A 25,481-nucleotide genomic window follows, 5' to 3' on the forward strand; every position below is an offset into this window, starting at 1 on the left:
CTGGGGACAGTCATGGGTCCTAGTCAGCAACTCAGCCTTACTGCAAATCCTAGCCAGCAACTCCACCTGACCTCAGAGTATGGGCAGCATGCCTGCCCAAGTAGAGAACCTTACAACTGGCACTACCTACTCATGGATGCCTGCTGGCCCATCTAGACCTCAAAGTTGGACTGATTGGTAAAGGCCTCTTTCTACCATCTGTAAGTGTTGGAAGCAGTGGCTGCTCTGTAAAGTGTGAGGACACCAATGTAAGGTAACATGGAAGGTGAAGAATTAGGGGGAAATGACACCACTAAAGAAATTTAATAAACTTCAATGACTCACCCTAAAGGAATAGAGATCTGTCAACTGAATAACATTTCATATTAGTCCTCTTAAAGAAGTTGAATGAACAATAAAAAAATATGACAGATGACTAGATGAAATTAGAAAAACAATGCATAAGCAAAATGTGAAATTCAACAAGGAAGTAGTAAACAACTTTTTAAAAAGAATCCTAGAGATAAAGAATACTGAGACCAAACTGAAAAATTCAATAGGGAACTTCAATAGCATACTTGATCAAGCATAAATAAGATTCAGTAAAATCAAAGGCATAGCATTTGAAATTATTCATTCAGAGCTGCAAAGAGAAAATAATGAAAAAGAGTGAAGAAAACCATAGAACTTATATTATACCATTACTCAACAATATATACATTGTAGGCATTTTAGAAGAGAAAGAGAAAGTGATATAAAGTCCATTCAAAGAAATAATGACAGAAAACTCTCAAAATTTGGGGAAGTGACATACAGTTTCATGAGACCCAAAATTCCCCAAAAGATTGAACTTGAAAAGGCTACAATAGGAAACTTATAATTAAGTTGTGAAAATTCAAAAACAAATAGAAAATTTTGAAAGGAGCAAGAAAAAAGTACCTCATCACATTAAGGGAGCTACAGTAAGAAAGGGAGCCCTCATAAGACTACCAGGGGATTTCTCAGCAGAAACTTTGCAGTTCAGGAGAACATGGAATGATATATTCCAAATATTTAATATTCCAAACATTAAAAGAAACAAAGCTGCCAATCGAGAATACTCTAGTCAGCAAAGCTGTCCTTGAGAATGAGGGATAGATAAAAATTTTGTCAAACAAAAGTGGAGGAAGTTTATGGCCACTAGACATGGCTTACGAAGAATTCTGGAGAGAGTTCTTCAGGCTGAAATGAAAGAACTCTAATTAGTAATATTAAACATAGACTCTGAGTTGAAGTTCTCTAACATTTTAATAGTGTTACAAAGATCACTGTTAAGGACTGGGACTATCGCTCAGTAGTAGAGTACTTGCACCCCATATGCGAGGCACTGGGTTTGATCCTCAGTACCACATAAAAATAAAATAAAATAAAAACCTATTGTGTCCATCTACAACTAAAAAATATTTTTAGAAAAAGATCACTGTTAAGTCTTACATGTTTTTAAAAAAAATATTAAAAACCTATAATGGCAATAATTTGCTATTAGATACAAAATACAAAAATATAAATTATAACATCATCTAAACTGTGAGGGGAGAAGTAAGAAGTATTGGGATTTTGTGTCTGATCAAAGTTAACAGCTTAAAATAAGCAGTTATAACTATGTAAGGCTTACATGGTATTCACAAGGAAAAATCCAAAGTAGACACACAAATGATTAAAGGAAAGAAATCAAAGAATGCAGCAACAAAAGTTTATCAAATTATAAAGAAAGACACCATGAGAAGAAGAAAGAATGAATAAACTACAGTCAGAACAACAACAAAATGAAAATAGTAGTTCTTACCTGTTAATAATGACTTTAAATGTAAATAGAATAAACTTCCTAGTCAAAAGACCTTAAGTGATGGAGTGGATAAAAATTAATATCCAGCAGTGTGCTTCCTATAAGAGACTCATTTTAGTTTTAAAGACACACATAGGCTGAAATCAAAGGAATGGAAAAAGATGTTCATACATCTGTAATCAAAAAAGAGCACAAATATCTATATTTATAATAGACAAAATAAACTTCAAGTAATAGAAAAGAAAATGAAGGTCATATCATGGTAGAGGGATCAGTTCATCAAGAAGATATAATAATTATAAATATACTCCAAAGACTAGAGCACATAAAAATAGAAAGTAATACTGTCAAGACTGAAAGGAGAAATAAGAGGCAATGCAACAATATTAGAGTACTTTAGAACCCCCCGTCTCAAAAATAGAGACACCATCCTGACAGAAAAACCATAACACAACAGTAGATCTGAACAGCAGTATAGATCAAATGGTCCTAACAGCCAAAAGCAGCAGAATATACTTTCTTCTCAGGTGAAAGTAGAATTTTTTCTAGTTCTAGTTTGGATAGTTTGGATGTTTGGCCACAAAACAGATCTTAGTAAATTCAAGAAGATTGAAGTCATATCACTTTTCTTTTCTGATCACAATAGAAAGAAACTACAAATCAATTACAGGAGGAAAACTGGAAAATAAATACATATCTAGAAATTAAATACACACTCCTGAACAATTTTCATTCAAAGAAAAAAATCAGAAGGTAAATGAGAAAATATTTTGAGGAGAAAGAAAATAGAAAGAAAACACACCAAAATGTAAGGGATGCAGCAAAAACATTATAAAGATTATAGCTATAAACACCTACATTAAGTCAGAGTTATCAAATAAATAACCTAACTTTATATTTCCAAGAGCCAGAAAATGAAGAACCAAACCCAAAGCAATCAGAAAGAAGGAAATAATAAAGTTTAGAGAAGATATAAATTAAAGTATAGAATAATATTACAAAGGATTAACAAAATTAGAGCTGACTTGTTTAAAAAGAAAACTGGAGCTTGCTTCAGAGACCAGGGCAGGGCACCCAGGGACTTCCCCAAGCAGCCCGGCTCCCTCCAGCAGAAAGCGCCTTTCTAGGCTAGCTTCTCGGAGCACACCGCCCAGTGAGAGCCTTTCTACACAGAGCCAACCACAAGTCCCCAAGCCAGCAGAGACCTCCGACCCGCAAGCAGCCTCTGGGACCAGGGTAGGGCAGCCAGAGACCTCTCCAGGTCCCTCTCCCTGGAACCAATAGCGGGCTAGGGGCAGCGTTCTTCGGAAGCACTGCATTATCAAGTTACTCCAAGACTTCAGGCTACTGAAGGCTGGGAGGTGATACACTGGAAATCTACAGGGACACTATAAGCCAATAGAGGAAACCTACAATATCACAGAGTCCCACTGACATCTGACCAATATGAGAAAACAAGGGAAGAAAATGTCCCAAACAAACCTATATACTATATCAATAAAACCCAATGACAGAACAGCACAAGAAATGTCAGAAAGGGAGTTCAGGATGTACATAATTAAAACAATCAGGGAAGCAAACAAGGAGATGAAAGAGCAAATGCAGGCACTGAAGGAGGAGATGAAAGAGCAAAGGCAGGCATTAAATGATTGCACCAATCAACAGTTAAAAGAGCAAATACAGGAAGCAAGAGATCATTTCAATAAAGAGTTAGAGATACTGAAAAAAAACCAAACAGAAATCCTTGAAATGAAGGAAACAATAAACCAAGTTAAAAACTCCATAGAAAGCATAACCAATAGGATAGAACACCTGAAATTCAGAACCTCAGATATTGAAGACAAAATATTTAATCTTGAAAACAAAGTTGACCAAACAGAAAAGATGGTAAGAAATCATGAACAGAATCCACAAGAATTATGGGATATCATGAAAAGGCCAAATTTAAGAATTATTGGGATTGAGGAAGGCTTAGAGAAACAAACCAAAGGAATGAACAATCTATTCAATGAAATAATATCAGAAAATTTCCCAAATCTGAAGAATGAAATGGAAAACCAAGTACAAGAGGCTTATAGGACTCCAAATATACAAAATTACAACAGACCTACACCAAGGCACATTATAATGAAAATACCTAACATACAAAATAAAGACAAAATTTTAAAGGCCGCGAGAGAAAAGAATCAAATTACATTCAGGGGGAAATCAATAAGAATATCAGCAGATTTTTCAATCCAGACCCTAAAAGCTAGAAGGGCCTGGAACAACATTTACCAAGCTCTGAAAGAAAACGGATGCCAACCAAGAATCTCATACCCAGCAAAACTTACTTTCAGATTTGACTATGAAATAAGATCCTTCCATGATAAACAAAAGTTAAAGGAATTTAAAAAAAGAAAGCCGGCATTACAGAACATTCTGAGCAAAATATTCCATGAGGAAGACATGAAAAACAACGATGCAAATCAGCAACAGGAGGAACTAGCCTAAAGGAATAGCCAAATAAAGGAGAAACCAAATCATGTCAAAAAACAAAAATGAGTCCAATGACTAGGAATACAAATCATATCACAATAATAACTGTGAATGTTAATGGCCTGAACTCATCAATCAAAAGACATAGACTGGCAGATTGGATTAAAAAGAAAAATCCAACAATATGCTGCCTGCAAGAGACTCATGTCATAGAAAGAGATACCCATAGACTAAAGGTGAAAGGATGGGAAAAAACATACCATGCACGCGGACACAGCAAAAAAGCTGGAGTATCCATCCTCATTTCAGATAATGTGGACTTCAAGCCAAAACTAGTCAGAAGGGATAAAGAAGGACATTACATACTGCTTAAGGGAAGCATAAACCAGCAAGACATAACAATCATAAATATCTATGCCCCGAACATTGGCTCATCTGTGGACATCAAACAAAGCCTTCTCAATTCCAGAAATCAAATAGACTACAACACAATAATACTAGGCGATTTTAACACACCTCTCTCACCGCTGGATAGATTGTCCTAACAAAAATAAAGAAACCATAGATCTCAATAACACAATCAACAATTTAGTCTTAACTGACTTATATAGAATATACCATCCAACAAAGAATGAATACACTTTCTTCTCAGCAGCACATGGATCCTTCTCTAAAATAGACCATGTTTAATGCCACAAAGCTACTGTTAGCAAATACAAGAAGATAGAGAATACTACCTTGTATTCTATCAGATCATAATGGATTGAAATTAGAAATAAATAACAGAATAAAAAACAGAAACTTCTCCAATACCTGGAGATTAAATAATACACTATTATATGATGAATGGATAACAAAACATCAGGAGGGAAATTAAAAAATTCTTAGAAGTAAATGAGAACAAAGACACATCATATCAAAATCTCTGGGACACTATGAAAGCAGTACTTAGAGGAAGATTTATTTCATGGGGCACATTCAACAAAAGAAGTAGAAATCAACAAATAAACGACCTAACACTACAGCTCAAAGCCCTAGAAAAAGAAGAGCAGAACAACACCAAAAGTAGTAGAAGACAGGAAATAGTTAAAATCAGAGCCAAAATCAACGAACTTGAAGCAAAAGAAACAATCGGAAAAATTAACAAAATAAAGAGTTGGTTCTTTGAAAAAATAAACAAAATTGATAAACCCTTAGCCACACTAACAAAGAGAAAAAGGGAGAAAACTCAAATTACTAAAATTCGGAATGAACAAGGAAATATCACAACAGACACGAGTGAAATACAAAACATAATTAGAAGCTATTTTGAAAATCTATACTCCAACAAAACAGAAAACCTCGAAGACATCAACAAGTTTCTAGAGACATATGAATTACCTAAACTGAATGAGGAGGACATACACAACTTAAATAAATCAATTTCAAGCAATGAAATAGAAGAGGTCATCAAAAGCCTACCCACAAAGAGAAGTCCGGGACCGGATGGGTTTTCAGCCATGTTCTACAAAACCTTTAAAGAAGATCTCATTCCAATGCTCCTCAAAATATTCCATGAAATAGAAGAGGAGGGAACCCTCCCAAACTCATTCTATGAAGCCAATATCACCCTGATACCTAAACCAGACAGAGACAACTTCGAGGAAAGAAAATTTCAGACCAATATCCTTAATGAACATCGACGCAAAAATTCTCAACAAAACTTTAGCAAATCACATACAAAAATATATTAAAAAGATAGTGCACCATGATCAAGTGGGTTTCATCCCAGGGATGCAAGGTTGGTTCAACATCTGGAAATGAATAAATGTCATTCAGCATATCAACAGACTAAAAGTTAAGAATCACATGATTATTTCAGTAGATGCAGAAAAAGCATTCGATAAAATACAGCATCCCTTCATGCTCAAAACACTAGAAAAAATTGGGGTAGTGGGAACATTCCTTAACATTGTAAAGGCCATCTACGCTAAGCCCATGGCCAATATCATTCTAAATGGTGAAAAAATGAAAGCATTCCCTCTAAAAACTGGAACAAGGCAGGGATGCCCTCTTTCACCACTTCTATTCAACATTGTTCTTGAGACTCTAGCCAGAGCAATTAGACAAACCAAAGAAATTAAAGGGATACGAATTGGAAAAGAAGAACTCAAACTATCCCTGTTTGCTGATGATATGATTATATATTTAGAGGAACCTGGAAATTCCACCAGAAAACTCTTAGAACTCAGAAGTGAATTCAGTAAAGTAGCAGGTTACAAGATCAATGCTCATAAATCCAATGCATTTTTATACGTAAGTGATGAATCTTCAGAAAGAGAAATTAGGAAAACTACCCCATTCACAATAGCATCAAAAAAAAAAAAATACTTGGGAATCAATCTCACAAAAGAGGTGAAAGACCTCTGCAATGAGAACCACAGAACACTAAAGAAAGAAATTAAAGGAAACCTTAGAAGATGGAAAGATCTCCCATGTTCATGGATAGGCAGAATTAATATTGTCAAAATGGCCATACTACCAAAAGTGCTATACAGATTCAATGCAATTCCAATTAAAATCCCAATGATGTACCTTACAGAAATAGAGCAAGCAATCATGAAATTCATCTGGAAGAATAAGAAACCCAGAATAGCTAAAGTAATCCTCAGTAGAAAGAGCGAAGCAGGGGGTATCGCAATACCAGATCTTCAACTCTATGACAAAGCAATAGTAACAAAAACGGCATGGTGTTGGTACCAAAATAGACAGGTAGATCAATGTACAGAATAGAGGACATGGACACAAACCCAAATAAATACAATTTTCTCATACTAGATAAAGGTGCCAAAAATATGCAATGGAGAAAAGATAGCCTCTTCAACAAATGGTGCTGGGAAAACTGGAAATCCATATGCAACAGAATGAAATTAAACCCCTATCTCTCACCCTGCACAAAACTCAACTCAAAATGGGTCAAGGACCTCAGAATCATCTTATAGAAGAAAAAGTAGGTCCAAACCTTCAACTTGTTGGCTTAGGTTCAGACTTCCTTAACAGGACTCCCATAGCACAAGAAATAAAAGCAAGAATCAACAACTGGGATAGATTCAAACTAAATAGCTTTCTCTCAGCAAAGGAAACTATCAGTAATGTGAAGAGAGAGCCTACAGAGTGGGAGAAAAATCTTTGCCACTCATACTTCAGATAGAGCGCTAATTTCCAGAATCTATAAAGAACTCAAAAAGCTCTACACCAAGAATACAAATAATCCAATCAACAAATGGGCTAAGGAAATGAACAGACACTTCACAGAAGAAGATGTACAAGCAATCAACAGATATATGAAAGAATGTTCAACATCTCTAGTAATAAGAGAAATGCAAATCAAAACTACCCTAAGATTGCATCTCACCCCAATTAGAATGGCGATTTTCAAGAATAAAAGCAACAATAGGTGTTGGCGAGGATGTGGGGAAAAAGGTACACTCATACATTGCTGGTGGGGTTGCAAATTAGTGCAGCCACTCTGGAAAGCAGTATGGAGATTCCTCAGAAAGCTTCGAATGAAACCACCATTTGACCCAGCTATCCCACTCCTTGGCCTATACCCAAATGACTTAAAATCAGCATACTATAGAGATACAGCCACATCAATGTTCATAGCGGCTCAATTCACCATAGCCAGAGTGTGGAACCAACCTAGATGCCCTTCAGTTGATGAATGGATAAAGAAACTGTGGCATATATATACAATGGAATATAACTCTGCCATGAAGAGTGATAAAATTATGGCATTTGCAGGCAAATGGATGAAATTGGAGGATATCATGCTAAGTGAGATAAGCCAATCTCAAAAAACTAAAGGACGAATGATCTCACTGATAAGCGGATGAGGACATATAATGGGGGGTAGGAGGGGTTAGCGTTAGGGTTAGGGTTAGGTTTAGGGTTAGGGATAAGGAGGGTGGTAAGAATGGTGGAAGGAAGGAGTGTATGAGGGAAAAGAGGGTGGGAGGGGTGGGGGGAAGGGGAAAAAATAATGAATCAAATAACATTGCCCTATGTAAATTTATGATTTTTAATTAAAAAAAAAAGAAAGAAAAAAAGAAATGATAAATGTTTGAGATAAATATGTTTAACCTGATTTAAACATTTCACAATATATACATATATAGAAACCAAAAAAATATAAATAAATAAAAAGAATACTGACATATCTTTACCTAGGTTAATCAAGAAAAAGAACTCAAATAAATGAAATTCCACAGAAAAAGGAAATACTACAGTTGATACAAGAAAAATGCAAAGAATCATAATAAGAGAATACTGTGAAAAAATACATGCCAAGAAATTATGAAATGGAAACTCCTCATAAAATACCACCTACCAAAACTGATTCATGAAGAAATATAGAATCTGAACAGACAATAACAAATAAGGCAACTGAATCAGTAATCAAAATCTTCCCAAGAAGGAGAAACCCAGGACCATATAGCTTCCCTAGCAAACTTTGCCAAACAATTAGAAAAAATTGATGCCAGTCTTTCTGAAATTCTTCCAAAATATTAAAAAGGGGAAATACTTCCACACTTAGTTTACAGAGCTGGCATTATACTGATACTAAAGTCATATAAGGATACTACAAGAAAAGACAATTACAGACCAATGTCATTGATGAACATAGATACAAAAATTCTCAACAAAATACTACCAAACTGAATTCAAAAGCACATTAGAATACCATAACATCATGATATGCAAGATGATCCCGGGATCAAGGATGGTTCAACACATGATACACCACATTAGTAAAATGAATGATGAAAATCATATGATCATGGAATGGATGTAGAAAAAAGCACTTTACAAAATTCACCCCTTTGTGATAAAAAATTTCAACAAATCATGCAAGGAATGTACCTTAACACAATGAAAACCGTATATGACAGCTAATGTCATAGTCAATGGTGAAAAGCTACAAGTGGTTCCTCTTAAGATTAGGAACAAAACAAAAGGTGTCCATTCTCACTGCTTTTAGTTAACTTATTACTGGAGTCCTTGCTAGAACAATTAGACAAGAAAGAAATTAAAAGCCATCCAAGTCATGACAGAAGAAAAATTGTCTCTTTTTATAGATGACACAATTGTTTATATAGACAACTCTTAAAGACTCCACCAAAAACTTGGTATAAATTAATTCAGTAAAGTTGCAGTTTACAAAATGAACTTACAAAAATCAGTGGGTTTCTACAAACTCTCCGAAAAAGAAGAAAAACAATTCCGTTTGCAATAGCACCAAAACAAACAAAATACTTCGAGTAAATTTAACCAAGAAAATGAAAGATCTGTTTACTGAAAAATGTAAGTTATTCATGAAAACAATTTTAAAAGACACAAATAAATGGAAAGATATCCTATTTTTACTGACTAAAATAATTGATATTGTTATAATGCCCTAGTACTCAAAGTGATCTATAGATTTAATTCAATTCCTATAAAAACCCCAATGACATTTTTCACAGAAATGGAAAAAATTATAAAGTTTATATGGAACCACCAAATACCTTAAGTAGATAAAGCAATGATAAGTGAGAAGAACAAAGTTGGAGGCATTATGCCTTTTGGTTTGAAATATTTACAAAGCTCTTGTAATTAAAACGGTATGCTAAAAACAAACACATATACCAATAGAAAGAATAGACAGCTCAGAAGTAAACCCATGAATATATGGTTAATAAATGGTGCTGTTGAAACTGGATACCCACATGCAGAGAATGAAATTGAACCCCTATCTTTGCCATTCACAAAAGTTAACTAGAAATGGATTAAATACTTGAATATCAGACCAGAAACCATAACTCCTGAAAGAAAGCCTAGGGGAAAAAACTCCTTGGCCTTGGTCTTGGCAATTTTTTTTTTTTTTTTTTTTTTTTTTTTTTTTTTTTGATGACACCAAAAACACAAGTAACAAAAGTAAGTGGGAACTAAAGACCATCACAGCAAAGAAAACAGTCAAAAAATTAAAAAGGCAACTAGGAAATGAGGGAAAATACTTGCAAACCATGTCTCTGATAACAAGTAATATCCGAAATATATAAGGAATTCATACAATTCAACAGTAGTAGTAGAAATTGATGCAAATAGTACGAATAAGAATCAAGCAAAGGTCCTGAATAGAAATGTTTCCACAGAAAACATGCAGAAGGCCAACAGATACATGAAAAGATGCTGAACATCATAAATTATCAGGGAAATGCAAATCAAAACTACTCTTTGGGTAGGGCTGGGGATTGAACAGGAAGGGACAGAGGAGGAAATGATTAAAGAGGGGCAACAGGGAAATTTCTGGGATATGAAGGTTTTGTATGTTTTAAGCAGGTTGGTTGTTATATAGATGCATACAACTTTCCAAGTGATAGAACAGTTCTTTACTTTGATCTGGGTGAAGGTTACCCAAGGTTTCATTTGTATAAAAGGTCATAAAACTATGCAATTAAGACTTAATACTGGGTCTGTGGTTGTAGCTCAGTGGTCAAGTGCTTGCCTAGCATGTGTGAAGCATTGGGTTTGATTCTTAGCACCACATATAAATAAATAAAATAAGGTTCGTCGACAACTAAAAAGAATTTTTTAAAAATGCATTTCACTCTATATAAATTATACTTCAAAACTAATAAACAATGAAGTGCATGCTCAGGGATTTAGGCATGAACTGTACAGATATCTTCAACTTTGAAATGCATCAACAAAGTAAGATTGATTGATGAATTGCTACATGATAAAGCAAGGGTAGGAAAAGTTAGTACATATGTTTAGTATATCAATGGTAAATATGTGTGCACAATACAACTTCTTTCAACTTTTTGCATGTTTGAATTTTTGCATAATAAAAATATTAGGAGAAAATGCCCTTGGGAGAATTCAGACTTGAATTTAGAGGGATAAAACCATCATTTGCTCCTTACTCCCCTGGAATCATGCCACAAACAAACAAAAAGAATGCAAAACTAAAATTCTATACCTTTGTACAATAAACTATATTTTAACTAAAATTCTTTATTTCAAAACATGTTGAAAACGGCCAAAAAGCAGGTAAGACTGACAACACCATGAAAGAAGCAGAGGTAAGACACAGGCAAGACTTATCTAAAGAAAGCAATTTTTCTCGCAGCCAAGAAAAGTCTTACTTATAAAAAACAATAGAATGGAATTCATCAGGGGAAAAAAACCTTAAGTTTATATATAAAATTCCTCTTGCCTGGGGGCTGGGGTTGTGGCTCAGTGGTAGAACACTTGCCTAACATGTGTGAGGCACTGGGTTCAATCCTCAACACCACATAAAAAAATGAATAAATAAAATAAAGGTATTATGTCCATCTACAACTAAAAAAGTATTTTAAAAAAGATTCCACTTGCCTGGAACACAACCTCTGCCATATAATTTTCTATTAATTGGTGATCTAGGAAAATCTACTCTCTCTCAGAATGAGTCCTGGAAAAGGAGTCACCACAGTATCTCCACAAATGTATTAGAATAAAAATGAAGGAAAGAAATAGGAAAAGTAAATGAAAGGAAAAGAAATTTTACCAGGAAATTGTAGAGCAGATGAAAATATTTTATTATGAGTAAAAAATATTTATGATGTAATTTCTTCCAAAAAGTACCACTGCCAGGTAGAAATAAATGCAAGGACTTGGGAAAATGATGAGACAATTGGAAAAGAAGAAAGCAAGCTGGAAAATTAAGCAAGGAAGTGAACAAAAATAAAACTATTTCAAAAAAAAAATTTTTGATCTGTGTGTGTGTGTGTGTTTGTATCAAATGGTACACTTTAAATATGTTGAACTTATTGCAATTTAATTACACCGTCCCCACAGTTAAGTTAAAAGAAAAAAAAATGACAAAGAATAATGTGGTTGAATTTTTAAAAATATTTTTATTAGTTATTGACAAACCTTTATTTATTTATTTGTTTGTATGCAGTGCTGATCAAACCCAGTGCCTCACACATTCTAGGCCAGTGCTCTACCACTGAGCCACAATCCTAGCCCCTTCCATTTTTAAAATACCATGTTAAATAAAAGAAACTAGACATGAAGGAGTTTAAGAAATACATAGTATATTATTCCATTCATATATCATCAAAACAACAAGCAAAATTAAGATCATATAAATTGTGTGGGGGAGGAAATGATTAAGAAAGAGCAACAGGGAAATTTCTGGAATATGAAGATTTTGTATGTTTTGAGCAGGTTGATGGTTATACAGATGCATCCAACTTTCCAAACTCATTGAATTCTTCTATGCACTATTTCATTTTAATTATGCCTTAATTTTTAAAGAAAAACATGTTGATGACAAAAGAACTTATGGAGCACATGACAAAGATTCAATATAATTGGAGTCTTCAAAGACCAAACCTAAAATAATGGACTATAACAAATATATTGAAAAGTATAACCCCTATCAGAAATAGACTTAAAAGAACATAAAATGAACCAGGGAAAATTGATGTAATATGCCATGCCCTAGATATATTCTAGTAAAGATTCTAGACTTGAAAAGATAAATAACTATAATGCTGTTAAACTTCTCCCTGTCCCTCATTCTACTTCCCTAAGTTTCTTATAGGTGTTATTATAAGTGTGACCCCCATAAATTTCCTGCATACAGATCTTCACCTCAAAATTTTTTTCCAGTACTCCAATTTGAAATACATCAAAAAGAAAATCTCAATTCTGAAAGATAGGAATAGTTAATTTTCCATTTACCCTACAAATAACATTAATACTCACAAATAAGTTGTATTTATAAATAAAATTTATAAATAGTATAGGTAATGCAATGAAAACTGAAATTGATCATAAAACCACAGAAGTCACTAACACCTAGATTTTAAAAACTTAGTTCTTGCATAAAGAGGAAATCTGAAATATTGCAGAATATCCCTACAAGAACAATATTCTAGAATTATCAGAACCTGTAGGAAACAGTTAAAACAGTGCTCAAGAAATTTATAGCCTTGTATATTTAAATTAATAAAACTAGAGGAGAAATGAAAATAAGCATTCAACTATATGGAAAAAACAAGCTAAAGACAAAATAGAAATAAATGAATTAAAATCTATAGAATTAATCATGAATTTAGGAATTTGAGGGGAACAATAGAATGGAAAAACTTTTAGTTTACCTAATTTAGGAAAAAGAATGTATAACCATACAAAGTAAGAAGTGAAAAATGAAAATAACCATAGACACAGTAGGAAAATATCATAATAGACTACTTAGCTCAAATTCTGCAGATAACTTGGAAAGATGTATGAGATGGATAATTTTCTAGGAAAATATAATGTATGAAATCTCACTCTTGAGCAAACAGAAAATCAAAACTATCACAAACCTATCTTCCCAATAGGTTTTGCAATAAATAGTCAACCTAATCCAAGTGATTGCAATCACATCAGTAAAGAGCAGATAAATTTGGTCTCATTAAAACTAAAACTACCATAGAATACAGAAAAAGAAAGGTATCTCCCAAAATTTTTTGGAAGATTGTACAAAATAAAAATGGATCGATTTCATAAGAGTGCAGAAAGATAAAGTATTAACTAATAGAGTTCAGCAACAGATCAAATAATAATACACTACAACCAAGTGAAATTATTATAGAAATGCAAGGACAATTCAGTATTAAGAAAGTTATTAATAATCCTATAATAGATTTATATGGGAAATAATATGGTAGTCTATATGATTGCTAGAGTGGCTTTAAGACAATGTGGAATCCATTTCTGTAAGAAATAAAAATAAAATACACTTTTCACATATTAAAGTGTAGCTATTGTAACTCAAATTTAGTTGAAATTTTATGAAATAAAAAGATCCACCCCTAAAGCAGGAACAAGTCAAGTATGTACATTGATATTGCTATTTAATATTGTTGAGAAAAAATTTAATCAGTAAAATAAGTAACTGGAGATTTAATAAATGGAAAAATAGATAAATTCATTTTTTTCAGATATTATTGACATATTAAATTAGAAGACATTAAAGAAGAAATGACAAAAAGCTTCTACAACAAATGAGAAAAGTCAGTAAGCTAAATATATGTTAGCAGTCTTTGTATGTATAGGCTGTAATCAGTATTAGAAGCTGCCAGAGTAAAATAAAACAAAATGCCCAGGAGTAAACTAGATCTGTAAAGAGAATACTTTAAAATAATGCTTAGAAACAAAATAAAGTCTCAAACAAATGGAAAAGAATACAATGTTCTTTGATTAGGAAGATTCAGCTTCTTAAAATGTTAAAATTACCCAAATAAAATTTAACATAACTGAAATAATATTAGTGGTAAGATTTGGGGTAAGCGGGGGACCAAGACAAATTGAATCTGAAATTCACATGGAAAATTAAGCAAACATTACCCAAAAAATCTGGAAAAGAAGGGTAATGATGAACAGCTAGTTTCAAAAGATATAAGGTTAAAGTCTGACTAATTAAAATATATTATAATATTTTACTAATGAATGGAAATCCCAGAAACTCAACTAAACACATGGAATCAGTGGGGGAAAGAGGAGATTGCATTTAAAAGGAAAAAATCGAAACTAAAAGTAGCAGGGGAAAAAAATCATGGATTGAAAGTGCCTTATTTACAACTCATAGTGGAAAGTGCTTTTATAAGTATACCACTAACTTCAAAAATGAAAAAGAAAGAGATTTGTCAATCAGAGTACTTAAAAAGTCAAACATATTTTTCTTTGGTACAAAATCCTATTATTGTCAAAAAGAATAGATTATGAAAAATGAAATACATAAAACAAAAATAAAATTTCCCTAATACGTAAAGAACTCTTACAAATAATTCAGAGAAGCAGGGGAAGTGACAAAGAAAATACAATTATCTCAAGGCAGATTCTCAATTTCATCTATAAGAGAAATGAAACTTTACAGTGAAAACATTAACTGGGGTGGTGGTGCAGGCCTGTAACTCCAGCAGCTCTGGAGGCTGAGGAGGACCTCAAGTCCAAAGCCAGCTTCAGCAATTTAGTGAGGCCCTAAGCAACTTAATGGAGACCCTGCCTAAAAATAAAAAGGGTTGGGGATGTATGTGTCTCAGTAGTTAAGCGCCCCTGGGTTCAACCCTTGATACCAGAAAAAAAAAAAAAAAAAAAAAAAAATACAGTGAAAAATCAAACATGCTACATTGAAACATCAGACTGATATTTTGCTAATGGTGCAGAGAAACTGGTACTTTCATGCAGAATTATAAATTTTAGTGTCTTGGAGGAGAAATAGGAATAAAATTAAGTAACAGCTGTCAAATTACAGTTATATGAGCACAATTATTTACTGCAGTGAGCTAGCAAAGGACTGAAAACAACTCAAACATCTTAACTAACTTGCTCTCAGCTCACAAAGCCATGCAGTGAGATAAAGAACTCTCCATCCAGAGTAAAGGTATCTTTTGTTTTATGCAAATGTAAGAGTGATATAACTTTGCATTTGTGATTTCGCAAAGAGGGAATTTAGAGACTTTGGTGAGGCAGTCCTAGCTTTTTTATGATTTGTTTTCCATCCCTTATTGCTAGTTTGCCCACACTTCATTTAATTGAACATTTACCCTCTTGTCTTTCTCAAGTCCTTCCAAAGCCATTTCTAATTCAGTTTCAGTAAAATAGAAACAACTGTTCTTTCTAGTCATCTTTCATCAGTTTATGTAATAATTAAATGAATTATGTCAACAATTATACATACTTTTAGGGATCCATAGAACTGATTTTTAGTATCAGGTCAACTAGCAGGGGTCATTGTGCTTAATAATGAATAAAAATAGCTTGCTTGTTACGATCATTCTCCAATCAAGATACCAGTTGGTGTTAAAGAGAGGTTGGAGAGCTTTGATTAATCCAGCAAATTAGTTAAGTCACTTAAGAGAGGTTTTTTTGTTTTTTGTTTGTTTTTGCATATTGACATGATGTAAGGAACAATCCATTATATTCCAAAACAAATAAAACTAGAATAATCCTTAAAAATATTTGCTAGTATCTTCACATTTTTATGTTTAAACTGCTTTGCCATCATTATAATTTCCATATGAGAACCCACTTTCTAATATGTTGCAGGCTTTGGTCAGAGAGTTACAAAATGATGTCCACATGATAAGGCGACAAATCAGAGAGCTTAAAAAAATGCAGAAAAACAGGGACATTTGTAAAACCTCAGCCCATAAAGCCCAGACCTTGGCAGCTTCTATCCTGAACATTTCACGGTCAGACTTAGAGGAAATATTGGAGACAGAAGATGAATTGGTAAGATCATTTAAATATCTTTTAATAATAGGATTATTACACATTGATTTAAATACATGTCTTTTTATTTTGTTTTTAGAATTTGATCTTTAAGATTATATTCATGAAGACAGGATTGTTAAGGTGCCAATGAAAGATATATATTGAGTATTAACCAACTCAAACAACCTTTAGGGAAATTTAACTATGTAATATAGAAATGAGTCATTGCATTTAAACTTTCAAATTACTTGTTTGTTACTCACATCAGTTATCCTTTCCTATCTCCTCCATTTTCTTTAATATAGTTCATGATTATGTATCATGTATTTTTAATTAAGCCAGTTTGAATGGATTTAGTTACACTGAGTTGCCATTGATTTGACAAAAATCTCCTATGTGAGATTGTTTTAAAGTAGTAACTTTAGGGGATAGGTATATAGCTCAGTTAGTGGAGTGCTTGCCTTGCATGTCCAAGGCCCTGGGTTCAATCCCAAGCACCACCTGCCCCACCCCCCCAAAAAAAAAAGATTTAAAAAAAGTAGTAACTCTACTGGCTGTCAGCCTACTGACTTTCCTGGCTGAATCCAAAATTATTGTTGGTCGGTATATTTTCTGAAACTACGTTGTTGAAAAAATTTATTGCTGTTTTAAATTGGGTAAAGTGCTCCTGTCTGAGTAAATCACCTGAATAAGGTTCAGACCATCGGTAGCACCATAGCCCTTTCTGGGGGGCACTACATTTTGATATAATTACCACCCTACAAAGAGTAGAATCACATCTATGCAGAGTAGTCTGTGAAACCTTTGGAGGATATTCAGTCTTGTTCTGCCTCTGAACTTTAAGATGAATATTAGATTTTTCATTGTTTGAAAAGATTAAAGAGATGAGAGCACTAAGAACATCCCAATAAATATTTGCCCAACAGAATAGATAAAATGATAAACTTTAATGTTTATATGAGATTATCCTCCAGCCCCCATCAGCTTCTAAAAGATCTGGAGTAGAGCAGATCTACAATTTGTGAAGGCTTTTTAACTCCCAAGAATTCTTTGAAAGGAAGTCAAAGAAATTCTGTAGAGATTATTTTCATCCTATGGATGAATGGGATGGTGAATTATCAGTTTCCTATCTTCAGCAGCCAGTCTGTCACAATGTTTATGACTTTTTGCCAAATTCTGAACTTTGAGGTACAAGAGCATTATCCAAAGTACTATCAAATATAAGACACATGGAACATAATGATACCTCTACCAAGGGTATTAACCATTCTTTTTTAGAGATATTTAATTAAAATATGTTGATTAATAATGAAAAACTTAGCCAGAAATTAAGGTTGAGGTCTCTACTGTTACCTAGGAGTTTAACATAAGCAGATTTAGCAAAAATTCCTTGTGTGGATGTGTCTTTCTATGTCTGTATGTTTCTTTATCTGTGCATGCACATGGGCATGCACATGAACACATGCATTTACATACACAAAAGTATGTATTGATTTTGGAACATAGAGCCACTGCCTTTGTTTGGTCTTTAAAAAGTTGGCCTCTCTCTGGGCTGACAATTTAGAAAAACACCCTTTGAATGGGCAAATTAGAAAAAGTTGTCCCCTTCCAAGTGTGTAACTTAGACAAGGTCTCTTGTTAGAGTCCCAAAGACTGGATGATGCATTTGTGTGTGTGTGTGTGTGTGTGTGTGTGTGTGTGTGTGAAGAAATGGCACCTCTGTCTCTAGGCAGATGCAGTCTGAAGCCAGAGCACACAGTACTGCAATATTGCATTCCACACGACCTTAAATGAAGCCTCTCCTGAAAGGAAAAAGATTCAAGTATAAACACATTCTTCTAAGAAGGATCAGTGCACCCTGGTATATTTACCAGATTTAATTGTAAACCAGACCTTATTTAGTCTGATCCCTGCATCTTTTAGAGATCTAAGGAGTTGAGTACTTTGTCCAAGCAGAGCCCAGACCTCCTGACTTATGTTCTTTAAACTGCATCAAACTGTAATAAATTCTTGTCAAAAACTGTTATAGCCTCTGTGAAGTGCCTAGCATGCTACCTGGCATACAGTAAGTTTAAACAGATGTTACATTTTCTAAAATACTTCTGCTTTTGAAAAGTCCCCTTTGTTTGTAAAAATCTTAATTATGGTTTTAAGTAAATAATCAAATGTACTTGTGAGTATATAATTTCAGGAATATTTTATCTTGATAATTGATGAGTTGAGAAAATAGTGACAGCACTTAAAGTTGGAGTGTCCCTTGCCTATCAGTAAACTACTGGATATTTTAAATCAACAAATACTTAAATATGCCAGAGCCATGTCATGTTCTGTTTGTAAGTATAACAATCAGTTATCTACTGATAAGCCAGGTTCTTTAATATAAGGATTTATGTCATGAGGATTACTTGAAAATGATTCTTTTATACATTTTCATCTTCTTTTTCATTTTTTAAAGATTGCTTTCATTCCCATCTCAGTCCATATCTTGAGCTCTATCAGGAAAGCAGAGATGAAGTATTCCTAAATTATTATGAAATATAGAATTATAGCTTTGTCTTCAACATGCATATAAATATTTTCAAGATAAATATTAAAGAGCATGCATTTAAATATTCCTACTTTGAGGGGACAGGCTACTCTGTTGAAAATTATTCTACTGATAACCCTTAGTTTATTCAATACCTTATAGTATCACCGCGTTCACAGATATCCAGTTAACACTGGTGTTTTTATTTCCTTTAGGAAATTGAAAAGACAAAGATAGAAGCTGAAAATGACAAGGAATGGCTGTTGTACATTCAGAAACTTCTAGAAGGACAGGTATTTCATTTTTCTTTATATATTCAAACTTCCAAATAAAAAATTGTAAGCCTCACATTTATACTTTATGCCAAACTTTTTTACAAACACCCATTATGTATTTCTTTTAGGTAAACAAGTATTCCAAGAGGTAGACAGGAAAGTTAACCCTCTATTTGTACTTTTGGACTTAACAAATGAAACAAATGCCTGGGGAAAGAACCAACATGAGTCTTAGCAAATGCATTAATTAAATTATTGAGTCAACCTCTATACTTGCTAGACTGAAAAGGATCCATTCTCTGAGACCTCTTAGGAAAAGAGATTCTTTATTATGTGTCTTTAAAGTTAGTAGTTGATATGGACACCTGAGGAGTTCATGGGTTTCAGTGACCTTTTACTGTGGACCTGTTTCCAGTCAATTCATGTTTTCCTCACAGCCAGACAGCTGTTTATTACTGTGTCTTCCCGCATTCTGTACAATATTTTCTACTGAGACCTCGAGCAGCTTGTTAGTGGGAAGTAAATATTGATTTGGCATCCTGTCAATGCAGAAAGAATGAAAAAATTTCCACCAGAGGCCCCTCAAACATTTTCCTATCGACATTTTCTGGGCCGAGTGGAAAGCTGCATAGAGGATGACAAGGCCAAGACGAGTTGAAATCCCTAAGGGGTCTATTGAGACTGCTGCTGTGACCTGTGTGATACTTTTTCTTCCCTTTCAAGTATTTTTTTAATACACATATAGTCTGCTGGGATGCGCCCCTCTTGTAAGTGATCAAGGGCAGTTTATTGGCAGGTGAGAGCCCTGCTTTTCTAGTCATAGCCAGCTTTTGTTTTGACATCACTGACAGCATGTAATGTATTCTAAAACTTTTTCATTATTGTTCTTTTTGCTCAATCTAATTGTTTATTTCAAAACTGATCTGGAATAAATGAAAACTAAAACATATTTGTCAAAATAGCAAAATATATTGTCTCGTGAGTTGTGGAAAGACACTGTAAATGTTTTCCTTGTAAATAATAAAAACAGAAGCTGACTTTAAATGCAATTATTTTACATTTATTTTAACAAATACCAGTTTTTGTGTTTTTGGTAAACCTAATAAATATGAAACAGAAATTACTCCTATTTTAGTATCAATCTTATGTATTTTTGAAGCATTATCTGGAGCCACTTCAAAAAGAATAGAGGATGATTAACAATCTTTAGCTTCAAGTTATTTAAGTGCAGACACATAGTTGCTAAAGAAAACCTTTTATAGAAGAGAAGCCATTTCTTATTTTGTATGCCTAGAACCCAGCCCATGACTTGGCATGGCAGGGCATACAGTAATGACTGTCATGAGGTTATATTTGTTTAGCTTGAAAATGATAAAAATAAATTTTTTAATAATTTTTAAAGTATTAGCCTTGTAAGTGTGGCCTTGACTTTCTTTAATTTATTTTAATTAGGAATTTCATTATCAATTATGACCATAAAAAGTAGTAAATCAATGTGTAAATCTTTATTAAATTTTACTAAAGCGTATACTTTTTTTTGACTAACACATATAGAGATACATACACACATTCTAGATATATGCTTATTCTATCCAGTTAATGTAAAAAAAAATTCTGTTGAAAATGGCATCAGACTGCTTAATACTGCAGTTTGATATAGTGCCTTTTTGTGCCACTGAGCCTGGACTCTGGAATATAATTGCCTGGTAGTATTGATTTAATTGCCCAGGTTTATTTGTGGACTCCTAATTATTGACTGGAGGTAAATTTAATGGAGCAGCCTTTATGAACACTGGGAAACCGCTGCTGTTGCTGTTATACATAATGAACTGCATCATGTGCCTTTAGATCATTTTTCAAGCTAATTTTATTCCACTGTGACAGTATGATAACATTTAAAAAGTCAAAGACTTTTTATTTTTATTACTGACATAGGTGGTTTTGCTGATGTCTTTGGATTTTGTGAGGGAAAAAAAGGGGGAACTTCATTGGTTGCACTTGAATGTCACTTTATAATTATGCCCAAGAGGAAAATCTATAAAATAGAAAATGTCTCTTGTTTTTGTTAGCCTTCTTTTCTTCTCTCACAATCCCAGCAATTATATTTGTCCTGGATTTTAGAAAATATTTTCTTTGCCCGCCAGTATTTTTAGAGTATGAATTATGCTTCCAGGATTATGTGGGCAAGATTATAAATATCTTCATTCATACATTTGGTTTAGCTTATATCTTATACCTTATTATAATCATCTATTACATGATTTTGATTTGTAGAATGAGCACATTTCCTAAAAAAAAAAAAACTAATTAATTCAATATTGGTGGTTGAATATTTATTATTAAATAATTCAGTGATAAAATTATAAACTTTTATGTCCTGCCTCTATTGGATGCTATGTGTAATAGAATTCTGAAATCATAGGGGTGAATATAGTCCTATGATTTTGTCTTTTCCTTAAGGATGGGACTATATAATTGTTTTTCTGTTAAAAATAATTAATCTGCATCTACTTGATGAAATTTTATATTGATAAAATATTTACCACAAAATAAAAAGCAGTTCTGCCATGTGGGAGTGTGAAAGTACACAACAGTGTAATACCTACTACTGCTATTGGGCAGAAGTACAGGAGAAGTAAAAGGTCTAAAATTTTAACTTACAGAATGCAAATATATGTATTCTTATTTCAAGTTGTCCTACCCCAATTGTAATTTTATTTATTTTGTATTTTTCTGCAATGCCTTTATCCCCATAGATTTCAAATAATAAAAACAACACTGAAGATCTTTCATTTTTCTATGGCATAGCTACCTTTCATTTCTTTGAACATTTTTACTTGTATTAATTCCTCTTTGGACATTAATATGTTTTTAAAACTTAAAATTCATGACAGAGACAAGCACATTAATAATTATAATAAGACGAGAGAAACCCCTAAATTAGTTTGTCTGTAATACATAGAGAAAAATGTAGAACTACAAGCTTTCGAGCAGGAAAGGGACATATTCAGTTTTACATGACAAAGGTGTGTGAGGTCAGCATGTAGCATCATTTGGGAGAGAACAGAGTGGGAGCAACAAGGTAGCTAGGTGTAGTCCAGTGAGGATCTACATGTGTCCATCCATGGAAATATAAAGGCTGGAAATAGATGTGATCCACTTTATAATGAGTGACTACCTAGTAGTCATGAGATTAGGTGAAGAAATCAGAAAGTAGAAACCAAAAATGGGTAAGTTTAATACCTTGCATGATGAGAAATATGCAGGTGACTTTAAGAATTTTAGGGATCAAAAGAAATAAAGAAGGTTTGGATACAAAAAAGATGTTAAGTGATGATTGAAGCCAGAGAAAATTTAATAGGTTAACTATATTCAAGAGTTCACTTTTTCCTTAATTCATTCCAACCGTCTTTCTGGCTCTGTCAGTGAAATTTAACCATTTAAGAATACATTTCATGTTAAAATGAAATGAAACCTAATAACTTTTAGAATTAATATAAATTAATAATTCTAATCAAAAAAGGAAAAGCAGAAAGCAGAACCTAGTGGTACATGCCTGTAATCCCAGCTACTTGGGAAGCTGAGGCAGAAGAATCACTTATGCCCAGGAATTTGACAAACCAACCTGAGTAACAAAGCAAGACCCCATCTCAAAAAAAAAAAAAAAAAAAAAAAAAAAAAAGTAAAGAAAAGAAAAAAATACAATCCAAAGTCTAATACTTCATAAAGTTCTTCTATAACATATGCTATGCCTTCCACCATTAGCAGAGATTTCTTTAATTGCATTCAAATTTTAATTTGTCTACTGGCTGTAAATATGAGTAAAGACAAATTATTTTATGTCATACTTAATAGTTTTCCTTATGACACATAAGGAGATATCCTTTTGTAAAATCTTTTTATACTCTAATTGACCTTGTGTGAGCAAGGTCAATTCACATGTCCATAAAAAAAAGGAATCAATTTTTTATACCTTCCCTCTGAATGACATTGTTTATTTTTTATCCATTCTGATCTTCAAAATTAAAATTATAATAAAAGTCATTTAATTTTGTTTTCAGGCCTTGATAATTCCTGAAACTGTTCTTTTGTACCTAAAGAAAATGGAAAGAATTAGTGGAGATAAAAGAGCCTAGGCTGTGGAATTTATTTGAAAAAAATATCTTTAATACCTACATGTCAAGTATTATTTAAGGTCTGGGTGATACAACAGAGAACGAAAAGAGAAAAATCTACTTACTGTTATAGAGCTTACATTTCTGGGGAGGTAGGACAGTAAACAAATAATTAAAATAGGTAAACTATGAAATTTACTAAATGACAAACTTGAATAGAATTTTGGATATATGTGTATATGCGTGTGTGCATATATATATATGTATACATATATATACAAACATGTATGCATGTATATGTATACATGTATATGTATAGTTCTTTACTAAGATTTGTTAAAAAAAAAACTATAACCATGAGTGGCTAGAAAATATGTCGATTATGTTTTGTTGTTCCCTTATTCTTTCTTGATTGCTAATCATTTTCTGGTTTTTATTTAGTTTATTTTAATTCACTTTGTTTCAGTCATTTGCTTGTACTGGAACAATATTAAAAATTCTGTCTTTTTCCTTCAGTTGCTGGGCACAGACTTTGATCAGTAGTTTTTCTTTAGCTTTAAATATTTCTGTCCCTGTTAGTTGCTTCAGATCTTGCAGATGCTGAAATTTAAAGTGGTTCACTTCCCCAGTGTCTCTCTACAAAATATGCTTACTTCTATAGAGTGCTTTGCAGTGTGGAGTTTATAAATCTCCCTGGCTTTTGTAGAGTGTACTACCAGTCTGAAGGTTAACTGAAAGTTTCTCCTTGTAACTCCGAAGACATTAACTCTATGATTGCTTCCAGTGTTACATTTATTACATAAGTATTCCCATACTTTCATGTTTACACACTCACCCTCTCTGACACATGTATACATGTAAACCCACAGACTTATTCCTCACATCTAGCTAAAGTAGCACAAGACAAAACTCTCCACTCGGCATTTTGCTATGATACTTTTTGATTTAACAATGTCAAATCTAATTTCATATCATCAGAAAAATGTCATTTGTGATTGAATTTAAAAGAACCTTTTAAATAAAATAATTAAACTTGATTCTAACCTATATTATCAGTTTTTGTCACAACTCATGTTCGTTTTTCTCAGTTATTGTTTAGTAGATACAGAGTTTCAGTTTGGGAGGGTGAAAACTTCGTGGAGATGGATGGTGGTGACTATCGCACAAAACTGCGATGCACTTAATGCCACTGAATAATAAAAATGGTTAAAATGTTTGCATTTTTGTTGTCTATAAAATCTGAACCAAAAAATAGTATTTATAGGTAGTATATGGGGGTCACAATAGTATTTCTTTCCATTATAATTTAATTGGTATAATTTATAGAGTGTAACTTAATCTCCTTATTTCTAAAACACTGGGAGGCACTGATTAATATGAGAACCAACTAAGTGTGCTTGCCTAATATGTGCGATGTCCTGGATTCCATTCCTAGTACTGAAGAAAAAAAAAAAAAAGGAAAGAAAGATAAAGAGCCAAATTTGTATAGCCAAATGTAGTATAACCAAATTCTGTCCTCAGATTCCTTGAAGTCACAATCAGTAATCTTTTATTTTCTTTAATGTGCTAAGGGCACACAAAAAGTCAGCATACTGTGCCCTAAAATCCTAAAAGTTTAGATTACCCAGAGAACCAGTATAGAATAAAATCTCCTCTGTTTCTGTACCTTGAAGCCCAGCCTGTGTCACACAATTCTGGTTTCTTTGTAACGGTCAAGGGATAAGAACATTTTTGATGTAGATTTAAAATTAGGTTTTGCCCTGGCCTGTAGACAACTGAACAAGATGTATGAAAAGAAGCATTATGAAGTATTAAAACCAAAACACCAAACTTAGAATCTTTGTATTATAAAATAGCTAAGCCAGCCACTCCTTCAGAACATAGTCTCTACCTTGTAGAATAACAGGAAATTCTACAAATGATGAACAAGTCCATTTTCAATATCATATCCCTTGCCTGTTATTTGGTTTCTCCTTATATTAACCAAAACTGTCTCCTTGCAGTAT

At 33.2% G+C, this 25,481-nt stretch overlaps 1 protein-coding gene across 7 annotated transcripts in view; it reads left to right on the plus strand.

Annotated features, from left to right (window-relative positions):
• The window catches only part of CNTLN (centlein), a 376,749-nt gene that overhangs the window by 342,571 nt on the left and 8,697 nt on the right, over positions 1-25,481 (plus strand). For all 7 annotated transcript variants that reach the window (XM_079113162.1, XM_079113161.1, XM_079113157.1 and 4 more), the window contains 2 exons: positions 16,391-16,576; positions 19,301-19,378. In XM_079113162.1, the coding sequence (XP_078969288.1) occupies positions 16,391-16,576; positions 19,301-19,378 (264 nt within the window). The remainder of the gene's footprint in view (positions 1-16,390; positions 16,577-19,300; positions 19,379-25,481) is intronic.

Source organism: Sciurus vulgaris, assembly GCF_902686455.1.
Source record: "Sciurus vulgaris genome assembly, chromosome: 15".
In the NCBI taxonomy this organism is placed as follows: Eukaryota; Metazoa; Chordata; class Mammalia; order Rodentia; family Sciuridae; genus Sciurus; species Sciurus vulgaris.